Genomic DNA, 17,479 nt, shown 5'->3' with positions numbered 1-17,479 from the left:
TTGGGTGTATGTTCTTGACCCACCTTTGCTTGCCTATGTCTCAGATTAGACAAGCTAAGCTGCCTTGCTTCAAGCTTTTGAACCTTGTGGAACAGAGAACATAGAGACTGACGAAACTGACTTAGAAAAATTAATCAAAAGGAGGAGTTATAATGACTCTTCTCTTTCCTTTAATGTGCCCAGTTATTCTGACTCAATCATGGACTGGTCTAGAAATAAATTCAATATTCTCCAATTTATAATTCCATTTATGATGATGGCTAAAAATCTTTATTAGCCAGCAGAGTTAACTTGGAGCATAGCCTCCACTATTTACCTGAGAAGTGACAGTTTTTCTGTTGATTCATAAAGCCACTTCCCCCACACTGGGAGGCCAGACCCTGGGTCTGACCATTGCTAATTTGCAACTGAATTGAGTGCTTAGGACATCCCCACAGGCAACCTTAATCATGTTCCTTTTAACTTTTGACTTTGTATTTCAAGCAGGTTGGTTACCTCCATACAGGCTTGCCTTTAGCAAGGCTCAGATGGCAGTTATTCATTGCTATAAAGAGATTCATTGAGTGCATATCATGGCTTTGTCCTAAATTGGAAAAAGGTGTGCTGTTGTGGGCCTGGATACCAGAGGTTTTCCACGGAGATCTCTATCCAGGCTGGGTGTGAGGGTTCCAGTGAAGGAAAGCGAGTGCAGGCAGGAAGTCGAAGTCTTTGCCATGCCTTCCAGGTCGGTTGGTAGCTCAGAGCCACTCTAAGTCAGGTTGGGCTGGGCCAATTAGAAGCCGACTATCCAGTGAGGAGTGCGGCAGGACCTCAGGTGGCTCTTCAGGAGAGAAGCTCTCTTCCCAAGTGTTACAGCTCTTGGAACAAAAGACTCAGAGGAAGGAATAGTTCTCAGGTACCTTTAATTCCCTGGATGGATTTATATACAGTTCTGGGGGTGATTCAGGGTTCGACAGTAGGTACCACATTGGCTTGGACTGAGTTTGGGGAAAATCTTACTTGCATGTGGGAAGGCTTATTTGCATGTGCTGTTCCTATGTGACTGATAGCCATGTGCCTCTCCTGTGGGGGCTGTGGGGGTGGTAGCTTTGACAGGAACCAGGGGTCCAGGAGACATGATCAAATGCCTTCCATCACATGTAGGTGGAAATTACCACCCACTGGGTCCCACCGGGTTTCAACACCTAAGCCTGGAGACCAGGCTGTCTGTGTGTGGCCCATTGCCTCATGCTATGAGGGTCAGCAGTCAAGGATTGGCCACTGGATTATGGCTCTTATCAACCTAAGACAGAGGCATGTGCCAAGAGGTCATGTTTGTTCATAATAAGACTAAAAGGCCATGTTTGTGCAAAAACAAAAACAAAAAAAAAACAAAAAACAAAAACCAAGAACAACAACAAAAAAACAAACAAACAAACAAACAAGCTGCACATGTTCTCCAGGACGGGTCACAAAGAGTCCAATAGATTCAGTCCTAAGACAGGTTTAGCCTCAGCTGCAGCCACCATACTTCCCAGGCAGGACCATGGAGCATAAGTAAATTTTATGCCCCAGTTCAGCTATTTTTTATAAATAAAAATGGAGGAACTGTGCCTTCCCCCAGCCTCGAGCAGGCTGGCTCAGACCTTGTTTGCCACAGTTGCTAGCCCACCTAGGGTGGAGTCCCCTGTCCTAGGTAAAGTCTGCAGCTTCCTGCAAGAAGCTCCTTGCTGAGCCGCTGAGCTTGTTTTCCTGACAGATCCTGACAAAGTGACCACGAAATGATCCTGGAATAGTAGGGGATGGATTATTCCCTCCTCCCCCTTAAATATCAGACCCTAGAATTACATCTGAGCCTTGATCAGAGAACTCTGTCTTGGATCATTATTTTTCTTGCTGCCTTTCCCATCCAACAGGAACCCAGGAGCCTGTGGCCACTGGCAACTACACAGGGGTAGAGGCAGAGAAGAAAAGGCTGGGAACACAGTTAGAGGGGTTGTATGAGCAGAGGTCTGAGAGGAAGAGGATGTTCTATGTCAGGTGTAAAGTGAATAAATAAATAAACTAATGAAGAGAGAGAGAGAGAAAGAGAGAGAGAGAGAGAGAGAGAGAGAGAGAGAGAGAGAGAGAGAGAGAGAAGACAGGTGGTTCAGGTGCAACTCTACAGAGATTTTTGGTTCACTAGCAAGGTCTTTCCAAAACTGTATTTGCCTTGGGGAGGGGGTGTTGTGCCAGGAAACATTTGTGAATCCCAAAAGACCACCAAGGAACCAATTCTGATTCAATCTCATTAGGGTCTTTAATTTACAGTCTGGATCTTAGGCCACGCAGGTCAAGTTCTCAGGCTTTTCTCTCTCTCTCTCTAAAATGGAGGCTGGTCCCAAGAAGGAATTGGTTTGGCCTCTTATCCCCCTCTTTCCTTGGTAACTATAAGGCCCAATTATGGGACTTTCTGAAGTTTCTAGGCTTTGTTATGGAGGGACTGGTAGTACATCTAATCTTATGAGAACGGTTAGTAACAGAGATATGTCTTTATGATTCAGTTAATTCGGGACTGGATGTATTGGTGACTGGAAGGGACTGGACCATAGTATTTTAGAGGGGGTCAGGGTTGTCATTGTCTAGTCTTTGTGGTGTCTTTGGGGGCTTAGTTAGGGACTCCATCAGTGGGAGACAGGGGAGTCCTGAGGCTGAGTTTCCTCCAGCTGGTCTGGGCAATCTTCAACTGCAAATGGGTCTGTGATTCCATGTTGCAATCCTGTTGACCACCAGGACTATGGGAGGGACCTTTCTAATGAGATTCTAATGACCCCTGCCTGGAGAGGGGTCTATTTTACAGAGAAAATGAAGTTTAGGCCAAACGTGTTTATGAATCCATTGGACACCTTTGAGATTGTCTAGCAATTGTCAATTCTCAATCTCAGTGATGACCTCTGCCTGTATGTTAAGAATAATGTGGGGGGAGGGTAAGAGGCATCATAAACATGATTTTAGAATGGGTGAGTCCCAACTGTGAAGAGGGTGAGCAGAAGGAGAGTTAACTCAGTCACGACAGTCCCTTAGGTTAATTTTGTTAAGGTCTCTTATACAGTTTTGTTTATTCTTTCTACCTGTCCTGAACTCTGGAGTTTATATGCACAATAAAGTTTCTAATCAATCTCTAGAATATTGGCTAATCTCTGACTTATCTGGGACACAAAAACTGGTCAGTTGTCTGGCCTTATCACCTGAGGAAGGCCATACCTTGGCAGTATGTCCTCTAAGAGCTTCTTTGTCACTGTGGATGCACCTTTATGTTTAGTGGGTAAAGCCTCAGTCCAACCTGAAAAGTTACCTATAAATATCAGTAAATATTTTTATCTAAATTTTCTGGTGTTACCTCTGTGAAGTCTGCCTGTCAGTAGACTCTGGGCTTTGTGCCCCTGAACCTATTATCAGCATTCTTCTCGTTAGTTACTGCACTAGTTAGTTGGCAGGCTTTATAGTTAGTGGTAATCTCAGCTGTCCTTGAGTTGTCATCTCTAATCCAGATACTAGCAAATTCTGTATTCTCTGGATGCCCATGTGGGAAGAGCAGTGGATCTTCTGAAGTAGGTGTAGTTCCATTTTTTTTTCTGACACAATGGGTTTGTAATCTCCTGTAATCTATCATAAGGTTGGGACACGGGCAAATTCCTAGCCCAGATTATGTCATCTTCTGAATCCTTTGGGTGGTCAGGGAGTATAGGATCCCCAGATCCAGCAAAGTCAGGGGCAGGAGAGGTCTGATTTCTAGGGTAGTGTGTTGGGCTGCTTCCTCTGTCCTACTGCTGTCCTCTAAAGCTGGGTCCTTTCTTCTCTGGTGTCTCAAGCAGTGACTGATGGCCAGCTTTTCAGACCTCCATAGAGCCCTTAGTAGGAAGAGGATTTCCTTTTAATTTTTGATGGTCTCTCTTCCTGCCATTGGAAGGCCCCTCTTCCTGTAAATGTCTTCATGGACATGTGTGGTAATGAAGATGCACAGGGTTTTTTTGTGTCTCCTGTTTGTTTGTTTAAACTTTTTAGCTATCAGTTCATCTCTCTAGGCTGACATTCCTGCCAGGAGTGGCTCTGCCCATATGATCTCGGTGTTTGAGATCACCACTGCCCCAGCATACCTGTCTGTCCTGAATGAAGCTGAACCATGTTACCCCTACATCCATCAAGGGGATATTCTAAAGACCTGAGCTGGTCCCATGGATGTGGGCTAAAATGTCCAAGCAGTCATGCAGTGGCCCATCAAGGTCTGGGTCAGATAGCAGGGTAGTTGAGGCAAGAGCAATTGAGGCCTGAAAGGTTAAATTGCCTGGGGGCAATTTAAGCGGAGAGGCTGGTAATGAGTCATTCTGGCATTGGTGACTCATACAAGCTTTGGCCCAGTGACAGTGTGTCAGCATCCTTGGGGGGGGGGGGGGCTTCGCTGTGATGATGTGTAAACAGAGGAGCCAGCTTCTGACAACTGGGTCTAATTTCTTTGACAGGTAGGCCACTGGTTGGCATCAGGGCCCAGATCTCTAGTCCATGAAGAGATGAATGGGCTTAGTCACTTCTAGCAACCCCAAAGCTGGTATAGAAAAAATTAGTGGCTTTCTCACAGCTGCGTCGAGACCTGTCAATCAGAGCCTGGAGGAAAGATTTAGAGTCTCCTTACTTTTGGCAGTGTTGAAGTCTTAATCCGGTTCCTCTGTAGGGCCAGGAACCAGTTTCCTGGCCTCTGTGGTGAAGAGAACCTCCAAGAGCCCTTTGCAGTCATCTCAAGTGGGCTGGCGGGTGAAAAGGACTGTCTCTAAGAGACTAATTAAATCTCGAGGACTGTGTGAAAAGGGGGGTAGTTCCAGAAAAGAAAAAAAAAAAAGTCATAGTAGCAAAGAGCCAATAGTAATGAGGTCGGTTTCTTTGATCACCGATCAGCCCAGCTGCATGCAAAGGCAGAACAACAGACTCAGGCTCCCAAGTCCAATCTTATCTATATTTTAATCTTTGGGCAGAGGGTGTGGGGTGTGCAGAGCTTGGAAGAATTTCGCCTGAAGCTCTCCTGGGTTGCCTCCCATCCTGTTGTCTTGTTTATTCTAGCTCTGGGTAGGTGGCTGCACTGAGTGCCCAAGGGAACCAACCCGGAAGGGAGTGGTTGTTGCTTCTCAGTGAGCTGAGTGTGGCAGGTTGGTGTCCATGGAGACCTTCTCTGCACAACTCAGAGACTACATCGGTTTAGACAGGAAGCAGGAAGGGTAGCCATTTACTGAGCAAAATGAGTGACCAGGAGACTGTTCCAAGCTTCGGTGTGGGAGACATCTGCCCACTAGGGGCCACTCCTGCCCAGTCCGCACTTGGAGCGCACTTGGAGCCCTGCTCTCTGCGAACTCACCTCCCCTCTCAGGGAAATCTCAGGGATTCCGGATGCCCGGGGCTTAGACCTTTCAAGGGCCAGGGACGCCAGTGTGCGCCGCGCCTGCGCTCTGTGCGAGCCGCGCCGCCAGGCCCCACCACTGGGCGGGGTCGGGTTCCTTGTACCCTGCGGCCGTCGGGGAGGGCTCAGAGGGCGGCGCTGAGAAGGGAGTTTGGGTCCCCCGAGGGGCGCAGAGCCCCCTCAGTGTGGGTGGTGGGCGTGCGGGAGCCACAGCACCGTTTTGGCGGGCACCGAGTGACTGGGCCCCCGCACCTCTGCAGCGCGCAGTGGAGCCACACCCGCTCGCTGTCCCGCCTCCGGTCCCAGTTTCCCAGGCTGTCTGCGGGCCCCTGCCTGGGGCGCCGTGGTGGCCTGAAGGCTCCGCTATCGGAGTGACTGGGCCCCGCTTGGGTGGGTCCCCACGCCCGCCCGCCCGCGGTGAACTCGGCTGGCCGCGCCCACAGCCGCGGGATACCCCTAAAGCACCCGGCCAGTGGGTGGTGGGAGGGGAAGGGTTAAACTCAAGAGGGTGGGTCTTCTAATCTCTACGTCAAAGTCACAATTACCCTATAACCAGAAACAGAAAGCAGAGTGGACCGCAGTTCCTTAAAGTGACACACACAGAGCAGCTAGCCAGCAGTGAAAATAAATAAACAGCGTGCAGCAGGATTCCACGTCTACTTGGAGATTTCACGCCCTCTCCGTCCTTCCTAGAAATTAACACCCCCTGATATTCCCTATTCCAGGGGCTTGGGCTATGACATACCAGTGTGTCCGCTGCTGCAGTGGGATTCTGCCTTGGCTTTCATCATTTCTTGCCACGAAATACAGATTCCTGGGCCTCTTCAGAACAGAATTACAGAATTATTCAGAACAGAATTATTGCGGTATCACGAAGGCACATAGACGGACAGAGACAGTCACACGGACAGACACACTCAGACTCGGACGACATTACCGGTATTAAGACCCAGCAGGTTGGATCCTGGTGGCCTTAGAGTTCCCAGCCAACTCAACAAAATGTGCCAGAAAGCGTTCATGAACCCCAAAAGACCACCAAGGAGCCGATTCTGATGCGATCGCATTAGGGTCTTTATTTACAAGCTGGAGCTTGGGCCACACAGCTCTCTCTGACTGCAGAATGGGAGGGGGCAGCTTGGGTTCCGCTGCAGGTCAAGTTCTCAGCCCTCCCCTCCCCGCTTCTTTAAGGGGTTGGTCTCAAGATTGAGTAGGTTTGGCCTCTCAGGGTCTGTTTTCGTTCAGTTTATTATGAACACTACGCAGTAGACCAGAGTGTCCTTAAATTCATGAATATCAGATTACCTTTGCCTCCCAACTCCTGGGTTGGATAAATAATGTGTTAAAATGCTTGGCTAACAGATGTCTTGCCCTAGATGTTTTCTATATTTGTGCTCTTTGTCCTTCCTATGTGTGAGAATTATGGCATTGGTACACCTATCTTTTAGATCAGGCGTCGTGATTAATAACAAATTGACTACAAATAACCTACTTTCACAGTGTCCATTACTTGTGAGGAATCTGCCTGACTCCATTTGTAAGGCAGTAGTATTTGTATTTTAAAAGTAACTTTCCCTTTATTGTAAGAGCTAAGTTGCTGATTTTAAGTCTGTTTCCTGGAGCCTTGACTGGTTTTTTAAAACATCCTGGCCTACAATGAAAAATTTTCAACGAAGATCTTATGGCATGTGATGAACATGCCAGAGACTTTTTTTCTATCATTTTTATGATTTATATGTTCTGCAATACTTCAACCTAACAATGCCCCCAAATGCGTCTGCTTTTACTTTATGACCTTGTTCAAAAGTGGATTTGTTACTGGAGCATGCGTGGGAGTAGGCCGAGTGCTACATGAATGTGTCTAAACTCCTGAAACAAAATCTCCTTGCTTTGTTTTTGTTTGTTTGTTTGCTTGCTTGCTTGCTTTTTGAAGACATGGCTTTGGAAACGATGCCATGCTGTACTTGTCTCTTTCAGGTAAGAAATCTGACTTAGCTCTTCAGTCTTGCTGACTCAGCTCTTCAGTCTTGCTGTTGGGATGGCTAAACTTGGTGGTCAAAATGTCTCCATCTGGAATTCCACACAGTTGGGAATGTCTGTGAGGGCTTTTTCTTTTCTTTTTGACTTTGTAATATCTATTGTTGTTAGTGTCTAATTTATTATTTTTTAATTAATTTTTCATTCACTTTACATCCCAATTGCAGCCTCCATCTGTGTAACTCCTCCCACATTCCCTCCTCCACTTACCCTCCCCCCTTTTCTGAAATGTTGGAGCACACCCCCACCCCCATCCCAGCCCCCGCCCCAAGGTATTCCAGTACTGTGACAAATCAACCTCTCCCAAAAGAGACCAGACAGGTCAGCCTAGTTAGGGGAACATACTTCACGTACAGACAACAACAGCTCCAGGGACAGCCCCCACTCCAGTTGTTGGGGAGTCCACATCTGCTACATATATGTTGGGTGCCTTGGTCCAGCTGGTATCTGCTCTGTGGTTGGTGCTTCAGTGTCCGAGAGCCCCCATGGTTCCAGCTTAGTTGACTCTGTTGGTTTTCCAGGGAGTTCCTTACCCGTTGGGGCCCCCGAGTCTTCCCCTAGCCCTTCCATGAGAGTTCCTGAACTTTATCCAATGTTTGGCTGTGGGTCTCTGCATCTGCTTTAGTCAGCTGCTGGGTGAAGCCTCTCAGAGGACACTTATACTAGGACCTGTCTGCAAGCACAACAGAGTGTCATTAATAGTGTCCTGGACAGGAGCTTGCCCATTGGGTGGGTCTCAAGTTGGACATGTAATTGCTTGGCCATTCCCTCAGTCTCTGCTCCATCCCCCATCTCTGCATTTTTTGTAGGCAGGATAAATTTGGGGTCAAAAGTTTTGTGGGTGGATGCGTGTCTCTATTGCTCCAATGAGGTTCCTGCCTGGTTACAGGAGGTGACCTTTTCAGGTTCCATATTCCCACTGCTGTAAGTCTCAGCTAAGGTCACCCCTTGGATTTGCCTGAGTCCTGGGGCAGGGCAGGCTCCCCAGGAGTCAACGCGGGGGCTTTCTTAATTAAAGCTTTTGAAGTGGGAAGACCTTTCTTCAGTTTGGATCTTTTGAAGTGACAAGCTCCAGCTTTGATTTGGGCCACACCTTCTGGTGTCAGCCTACACGTATGGAAGCTCTCTCTTTCTGTCTGCTTACTCTGCCTCGGGCTAGCAGGTTAGTTCCTTTGCTTTAGAGCCAACTTCTCTGACCTTGTGCTGCTTACTGGAGAACCCCTGAGACACCTGGCCTCGGTGCTGAACTCTGTACTGAACCGCTAGATTCTTCCAATCTCAGTTGGTAGACTAACCTCCTTAGACTAGCTGGACCACCGCCTGTGAGTTATTCTAGTAAATCCCCTTTTTACTTGCATAGAGATTCATTTTTATCAGTTCTGTTCACCTAGAAAACTTTGATAAATACAGCTGCGTTGTCTTTATGTTAACACTCAGGAAGAATGCTAGGTGACAGAAATGTCCGTAAAGACATCCTCTCTAAGTGCTCAGCTTACTAAGAACACTATACTTTCCATTATGCTTCATTTGTTAAGAGATTGAACTGAATTTCAGGGAGAAAATTCCTATAGGAATGGACCACAATCGAGCCTTCTGGTAGGAAAAACATCTCTCATTGTGTTTGTGATGTGGTCCCGGCTCTTCTCTCAAGTACCCTTGCCTCCCAGGTTAAATGTAGCTGCGGTTCATCTGACCTCAGCGTGAAGCCACAGAACAAACGTCTTGTTTCGTAAAAAAAAAAAAAAAAAAAACTCCTTAATTATTAATAATGTGGACTCCCTTCTACCTGGGGGACAGGAGAGTCACTCCACAGCACACTATGTAGTGCGCTGAGCAAACCAGCCTCTTTGGGTCCAGGAAGAAGGGCAAGTGCCTAGCCTTTGTAGGGCGACAGGAGGGTGCGTGCGCTATTGGAGGCAGGAGACCAGTGATGTTGAAAGAAATCTCTGCAGATCTGAGAAAAGTCTGTGCCTGGCGTGGAAACCAGGGCCAAGGAAACACTGATTTGTCCCTTCAGTATTCTCTGGCTTTGTCACTCAAGCGTCTCTAGCCAATCAGGACCTCCAGGCGGACTGCCAGTCAGAAGGTGAGGCGGGCTCTTCCGGACGCCGTGCTCTTGGCTCTCTTCTGAAGCCCAGTGAGTGCTGACGGTTCTGTGCCTCTGCTGAGAGCCGAGAAAAGAACTCGCGCAAGCTTGGAGGCCAAGCTATGGTGAGCCAGGGGCGACTGTCTGGGGACGAGCGGGCTGCCGAGCGTCGGGAACCCGTGTGGTGGGCCCTCCCTGGGTCTGAGTGGGAGCTCGTGGTCAGACGTAGGGCGGTGAGGTCCTTTGTGGTACGTGTCCTTCGGAACTGCCCGGCTCCCTGCGGAGGCCTCTGAATAACTTCACCCCGTGGGCTGCCTCTGTGCATGGCCTTGGCAACAGCGGTTGTTGTGTAGGGGCTCTGTTGTACTCAGCAGCTTCACTGTGCTTTTGGTGCGTCAGCAGCCAAATTCAGGAAATTTCTAGTTTTTCTAGCACTTCTAGAATGTGTGCACTTCCTGTTGAACTTTTAGGAGTACGATCCATTTGGAGTTAATTTTGTGGATGTTGTAAATGGGACGTCATGTGTTGGGTAGCACTCCACTAAGCTGTGATGCTGAAGAGTAGAGTTGGTGATGTAAAGGATTTACCAATGCTTAAGAGATAGTAAGTCACACAAAGTAGAAGTTAGCTAAGGGAGGGTTATCTCTATAACACCCCTCCCCCCCCTCCCCCCCAGTACACAGTGTGCTAACCAGGCTTGTTAGACATGAGGTGCTATGATACATGTTTGTTCATCAGGATTGTCTAGACATTTGGCTCCAACCATAATAGAGGAGACGACTCTGATTCACAACTCACCACTAGTCTAATGCCTATATTAAAGGACATGTGTCTAACAAGCTGCTCAAAGGGACATTACAGTGTCACAACCAACATTAAGGCCTAGTGTGACGTAAAGGTCCAGCTTTCTTGAGAAAGGCATAGTTCTTGCCAGAAAGACAAGAGGACCTTGTGTGATAGCTACTTGAAAAACAAAAACACCTTTGTATTGAGGGCTGGCCTGATCAAGCAAGGTGTTCCCTGAGGTTCACATATATGGAGAAGGAACCTAGCATAGCTCCTTCTCAAGCCAGGAACAGCCTTGGGAGCGATCCCTATGGCTCTGAGGTATAAAGAATAAATGAAGCACCTTCTCCAAAAACAGGACTATGCTTGAGAGAGTTGATCTTGGTCTAGGGCCAGGGCCTTGGAGTAGGGTTTCTTCTGTTCTTGAGAACCCAAGTCTTCACACAGTAAACTGTGGTTATCAACCAGTCCCATGGCCACTGTGGGCTTTGTGAGTAGAGTTCTTGAGGATGCCCCATGTTCCCCTCATGCAGCAGCACTGTTTGATTAACCTCCTGTGTTTGTACCATTGTATGACTGTTTCTGTTGTCTTCATAGAAGCAGCCCTCATTTCCTTCCATTTTCCTCCTGGAAGTAGTATACAAGATCTTCTTCTTCTTCTTCTTCTTCTTCTTCTTCTTCTTCTTCTTCTTCTTCTTCTTCTTCTTCTTCTTCTTCTTCTTCTTCTTCTTCTTCTTCTTCTTCTTCTTCTTCTTCTTCTTCTTCTTCTTCTTCTTCTTCTTCTTCTTCGGTTTTTTGAGACAGGGTTTCTCTGTATAGCCCTGGCTGTCCTGGAACTCACTTTGTAGACCAGGCTGGCCTCGAACTCAGAAATCCGCCTGCCTCTGCCTCCCGAGTGCTGGGAGATGTTCTTCTTAAGGGGTTGCTTGACTTAGCTTGGGCAAGACTTCCCCACCCCAGCTTTTACCTTGTCTTCCTTTTAGTTTCACACTATTTCTCATCTACAACTGGACCTTGTCACTCCAGAATGAATGGTCTGCTGTTCCAGGGCACTGGTGTACTTAAGAAATAGTCCTGGAGATATCTTTGCTTTGTAAATCTTCCATCTGCCTCAGTAGTTAGACTTGCAGTCTCCTGTCCCTATTTAAATTGTTCAAAGTATAACCTGGGGCCTGACCCAGCATGTACAGAATGCAGACTCTGTTCTGGGTTGGTCCCTCGTTGAGCATTCTCTAGAGCTGAGTGCATGCTATTCTTCAGGAATTTTTCCTTCATTAATGCCTTAAGTTCATGCAGTTATTTCTTCTAGGGAAGGCATATTCATTCTAGAACAGGTGTACCTCCAACCTAACCACAAAAAAAAAAAAAAAAAATTCTGAGGTTCTGTCTCTGATATTGCTTCGGATGGCCTTGATCCTCATGTGTAGCTCCACAGAGCAATTGCCTTGCTCTCCACCTGATTAAAATAAAAATTCCTAAATTCTTAAATTAAAGGGCTGTCTCAATGCAGAGGTTTGTTAGGTTTTTTCGTTTGTTTGGTTGGTTGGGTTGGGTTTTTTTTTTCCTTTTTTAGTCATGAAAATAAGTCATTTTACTCAACAAGGACTCAAACACAGCAATTATATACAGTGTATAGCTTTAGCAAAACAGCCAATCAATGGCAAACAAAAGCAATAACAGTAATTAAAACCTTGAAACAAAACAAATGAAAATCCCAAAGAAAACAATATCCAAGCTAGAAAGTTGAGTTAAAAATTGATTAAAAGACTGTTTGATTGTAGCAAGACCTGTGTGCTCTGTCTGGCCTTGGGTACAGACTGTAGTAGCCTAGCAAGTCAAGGGTTGGCATGTCTCTAGGGGCTTTGGAAATAAAGCCCTTCCAAGGTCAAGGATGAGACAGTTTCAGGCTTTTGTCTTTCTAATTCTCTTTACTCATCTCTGCTAACGTATCCCTGAGGTAACCCTTGCTGTGCTCTTGCATACTTTGTTAGTTGCTGGAGCACACGATGCCATAAAGTTGGTTTTCATTTAAACTATAATTTTTGAAATTATAATGACATCAGTTCTAAATTATTTTCCCTCCCTCCCATATACTCCTCTTTGAATTCAATTTCATGGACTCTTTTTGTCTTTGGGGGAAAAAATTTTAAAAATTCAATTTTCGTTTGTTTTTATTAATTTATTTTTTCATTCACTTCACATCCCAGTATCAGACCTCTTTGCCAGTTCTGCCTCACAAAGATCCTCCCCCCATCCCCTTCTTCTCTGAGAAGGGGGAGCTTCCTTGGGTCCTATGTCCTATCCCTCCCCTTATTCCCCCTTGTGAAGTCACTGCAGGACTAGGCATGTCCTCTCCTCCTGAGGCCAGACAAGACAGCCCAGCTAGGGGAACAGGAGCTACGGGTATTAGGGCAGCTCCCCTTTACTTGTTGGGAGACCTGTATGAAGACCACACTACACTGCTGCAGGGTGTCTAGGTCTAGCCTATGATTCCTCTTTGGTTGGTGGTTCAGTCTCTGGATGCCCCAACGATTCCAGATTAGTTGACTCTGATGGTCTTCCTGTGGAGTCCCTGTCCTCTTTGGGTTCTTCAGTCCTTCCCACAACTCTTCTACAAAAACCCTCCAGCTCCATCTAATGTTTGGCTGTGGGTATCTGCACATGCTTTGGTCAGCTGTTCCCGTGAAACCTCTCTGGGGACAGTTGTGCTAGGATCCAGTCTGCAAGCATAAGAGAGTATCATTAATAGTTCAGGGACTGGACCATGGGGTGGATCTCAGTTATGGCCAGTCATTGGTTGGCCATTCCATCTTTCTCTGCTCTATGTCCCTGCATTTCTTGTAGGCAGGACACATTTTTTTTTCCTCTTTTCTTTTTATTGGATATTTTATTTATTTTCATTTCAAATATTATCCCCTTTCCCGGTTTCCCCTCATTTGAGTCAAAGATTTTGTGGGTAGGTTGGTGTCCCTATCCCTCCTCTACTACCTTGCTACAGGAAGTGGCCACTTCAGGTTCATATCCCTACTGCAAGGTGTCTTAGCTAGAGTCACCCCAAAACACTTGGTTCCTACCCCCAGGTCTTTAGCATGTCCTAAAGATGCTTCCCAATGCTCCCCCATGGATTTCTGTCCTCTCTCCTCTGCTCTCCCTACTCATGATGCCCCTTCCGTCCCTCCCTTTTTCTACCTAGTTCCTCCCCTCCATCCACCTTCGATATCTATTTTATTTCCCGTTTTGAGAAGGATTGAACCATCCTCCCTTGACCCTCCTTGTTATTTTGCTTCTTTGGTTCTGTAGATTTTAGTGTGGTTATTCTTCACTTTATATCTACTATCCATTTATAGCTGGGTGCATGCCATGTTTGTCTGTTTGGGTTTGAATTACTTCACTCAGGATGATATTTTCTAGTGTCATGCATTTGCCTGCAAATTTAATGATATCCTTGTATTTAATATGGTGTAAATGCACCACATTTTCTTTATCCATTGTTCAGTTGAGGGGCAAAAATGTTGATTCCAGTTTATAGCTATTGTGAATAAAGCTGCTATGAACATAACTGAGCAAGTGTTTTTGTGGTATAGTGCAGCATCTTTTGGGCATATGCCAATGGTATAGCCAAGTATCGAGGTAGAAGTATTCCCAACTGTCTAATCGCCAAATTGATTTCCAGAGTGGTTTTACAAGTTTACACTGCCACCAGAAATGGAGGCATGTTCCCTTTGCTGCACATCCTCATGAGTATGTGCTGACATTGAGTTTTTGATCTGAGCCATTCTGATTTGCATTTTTTGATGATTAAGGACCTTGAACATTTCTTTCAGTGTTTCTCAGCTATTTGAGATTCATCTGTTGAGAATTCTCTGTTAGCTCTTTACCCCATTTTTTTAATTGGTTTATTTGGGTTGTTGGTGTCTAACTTCCTGAGTTCCTTATATGTCTTGGATATTAGCCCTCTGTCAAATGTAGGGTTGGTGAAGATCTTTTCCCAATCTTTAGGCAGTCATTTTGTCTCATTGAGGATGTCCTCTGATTTACAGGAGCTTTTCAGTTCCTTCAGGTCCCATTTCTTAATTGTTGATCTTAGTGCCTGAACCATTGGCATTCTGTTCAGGAAGTTGTCTCCTAGACCAATGAGTTCAAGGTTATTCCCCACTTTCTGTTCTGTTCTATTTCATGTATCTGGTTTTATGTTGAGGTCTTTCATCCACTTGGACTTGAGTTTTGTGAAGGGGATAAGTATGCATCCATTTGAATTCTTCTACATGCAGACTTCCAGTTAGCACAAGTTGTTCAAGTTGCTTTCACTTTTCCATTTTGTGGTTTTTGCTTTATTTTTATTATTATTATTATTTATGTTTTATCAGAAATCAAGTGTCAGTGGGTGTGTGGGTTTATATCTGGGTCTTTGATTTGATTCTAGTCTCCCAGAGACTAGAATTGATCAGCCTGAGTGTTTCTATACCAATACCATGCAGTGTTTATTCCTATTGCTGTACAGCTTGAGGTCAGAGATTATGATACCTCCAGAAGTTCTTTCATTGTTCAGGACTGTTTCGGCTTTTCTTGTTTTTTTTGTTTTTCCATATGAAGTTGAGAATTTGTTCTTTTAAGATCTGTAAAGAATTGTGTTGACATTTTGATGGGACTTGTAATGAATCTGTAGATTGCTTTTGATAAGAAGGTCAGTTTCACTATGTGAATCCTAAGGATCCTTGGCCTCTTTTTCATTGAATCATTGTTATTGTTTGAATATGATCTAAGTGTGTCTGCAGAACTTCCTAGCTGTCTGGCCAAGGATGGCTCTACTGCACATTGAGTATGAAATGGAAAGTGCACACAAGAGTCCCCATGTCTTGGGAGAGTAACAGGAAGTGCTCTGGGAGACTAGATGATTTCTATACTAAAATACAAATTTCCAGACTGGGTCTTTGTCATCCTTTAGGGTGAAAGGATAGAACTGGGAAGGTCTGTGTTGTCTGAATCATTTGATCTTTACTCACCCAGTAGGGGAGATGCTGCCTAGCTAGGTGGTCCTAGCCAATGAGAGATTCTGAGAAGGCCTGCCAGTCAGAAATACCAGTGGAAGGTAGCTTGTGGGTTCCTGCCAGACAGAAACACCAGTGGAAGATAGCTTGTGGGTTCCTGCCAGCATTCTCCTTTGGTGCTGCTGTGGGGAGCTGTGTTGGGGAATACCATCCGTACAATGGTGAGTCTGGGGGCCACTCTCCCCAGTTCAGGGGAAATCACGCTAACTGAGATGTTAGTGCTTGTGAGCCTGGGATGGACAATGAACCTAACTGTGGTTCTGTTGGTTCATGTGCCAACCTGAGCAGTGGCCCTTGGCATCTGTGCCTCCCTGAGTGTCGATTGCCTATGGAGAAGGAGGCTCTGTAGCCTTGGCTATGGGATGATGCCGTGCTTGTAAAATCACTATCCTGTGGGCACACATGGGTATTGCTCTTTGGGTGTGTGGTGGGAAGGCTGCTGGTCTTCCTTTTCTTGAGCTTCATTTGATCTGTGAATCGTATCTTGGGTATTCTGAACTTCTGGGCTAATATCCACTTATCAGTGAGTGCATATCATGTGTGTTCTTTTGTGATTGGGTAACCTCACTCAGAATGGTATTTTCAAGGTCCTTCCATTTGCCTAACAAATTCACAAGTTCATCATTTTTAATAGCTGAGTAGTACTCCATTGTGTAAATGAACCACATTTTCTGTATCCATTCCTCTATTGAGGGTTCTTTCTAGCTTCTGGCTATTACGAATAGGGCTGCTATGAACATAGTGAAGCATGTGTCCTTATTACATGTTGGAGCATTTTCTGGGTATATGCCCAGGAGTGGTATAGCTGGCTGTTGAATTTTCCCACTATTATTGTGTGAGGTGCATTATATGCTTTGAACTTTAGCAAAGGTTCTTTTCTTTTCTTTTCTTTTCTTTTCTTTTCTTTTCTTTTCTCTTCTTCTCTTTTCTTTTCTTTTTCTTGTTTGTTTGAGTTTTGGTTTGGTTTGTTTGTTTGTTTGTTTTTGGTTTTTCGAGACAGGGTTTCTCTGTGTAGCCCTGGCTGTCCTGGATCTCACTTTGTAGACCAGGCTGGCCTGCCTCGAACTCAGAAATCTGCCTGCCTCTGCCTCCCAAGTGCTGGGGTTTTTTTTGTTGTTGTTGTTTTTGTTGTTTTTTTGGTTTGTTTGTTTGTTTTTGTTTTTTAGGCTTTTTCTTTTCGTTTTTGGTTTTTTTGTTGGTTTTTCGAGACAGGATTTCTCTGTGTAGCTCTGGTTGTCCTGGAACTCACTCTGTAGACCAGGCTGATCTTGAATTCAGATTTGCCTGCCTCTGCCTCCCAATTAATGGCATGCACCACCATTACCCAGCAGCAAAGTTTCTTTTATGACTGTTTGTTCCCTTGCATTTGGAGTATAGATGTTCAGAATTAAGAGTTCATTTTAGTAGATTTTACCTTTGATGGGTATGAAGTGTTCCCCCTTATCTTTTTTAGATAACTTTAGGTTGAATTTCGATTCTATTTGATATGAGAATGGCTACTCCAGCTTGTTCCGTGGGACCATTTGCTTAGAAAATTGTTTTCCAACCTTTTACTCTGAGGTAGTGTCTGTCTTTGTCACTGAGCTGGGCTTCCTGTATGCAGCAAAATGCTGGGTCCTGTTTACTGATCCAGTCTGATAGTCTATGTGTTTTTATTGGGGAACTGAGTCCATTGATGTTAAGAGATAGTAAGGAAAAGTGACTGTTGCTTCCTGTTATTTTTGTTGTTAAAGGTGGAATTATGTTCATGTGGCTATCTTCTTTTTGGTTTATTAAGATTATTTTCTTGCTATTTCTAGGAAGAAGTTTCCCTCCTTATGTTGGGTTTTCCATTTATTATCCTTTGAGGGGATGGATTTGTGGAAAGATATTGTGTAAATTTGTTTTTGTCATGGACTACCTTGGTTTCTCCATCTATGGTAATTGAGAGCTTTGCTGGGTATAGTAGCCTGGGCTGGCACTTGTGTTCTCTTAGCATCTGTATAACATCTGTCCAGGATCTTCTGGCTTTCATAGTCTCTGAGGAGAAGTCAGGTGTAATTCTAATAGGCCTGTCTTTATATGTTACTTGACCTTTTCCCCTTAATGCTTTTAATATTCTTTCTTTCTTTCTTTCTTTCT

At 45.2% G+C, this 17,479-nt stretch overlaps 1 protein-coding gene across 1 annotated transcript in view; it reads left to right on the top strand.

Moving 5' to 3' along the window:
- Positions 1-9,536: 9,536 nt before the first annotated feature.
- The window catches only part of LOC110336279 (zinc finger protein 431-like), a 15,673-nt gene continuing 7,730 nt past the window's right edge, over positions 9,537-17,479 (top strand). Inside the window, exon 1 of the mRNA XM_029532035.1 lies at positions 9,537-9,649. Coding sequence (XP_029387895.1) covers positions 9,647-9,649 — 3 coding nt within the window. The 5' untranslated portion in view covers positions 9,537-9,646. The remainder of the gene's footprint in view (positions 9,650-17,479) is intronic.

Source organism: Mus pahari, chromosome 19, assembly GCF_900095145.1.
Source record: "Mus pahari chromosome 19, PAHARI_EIJ_v1.1, whole genome shotgun sequence".
NCBI lineage: Eukaryota > Metazoa > Chordata > Mammalia > Rodentia > Muridae > Mus > Mus pahari.
Note: the sequence above shows the minus strand (reverse complement) of the source record. Positions and strands in the feature narration are given on the sequence as shown.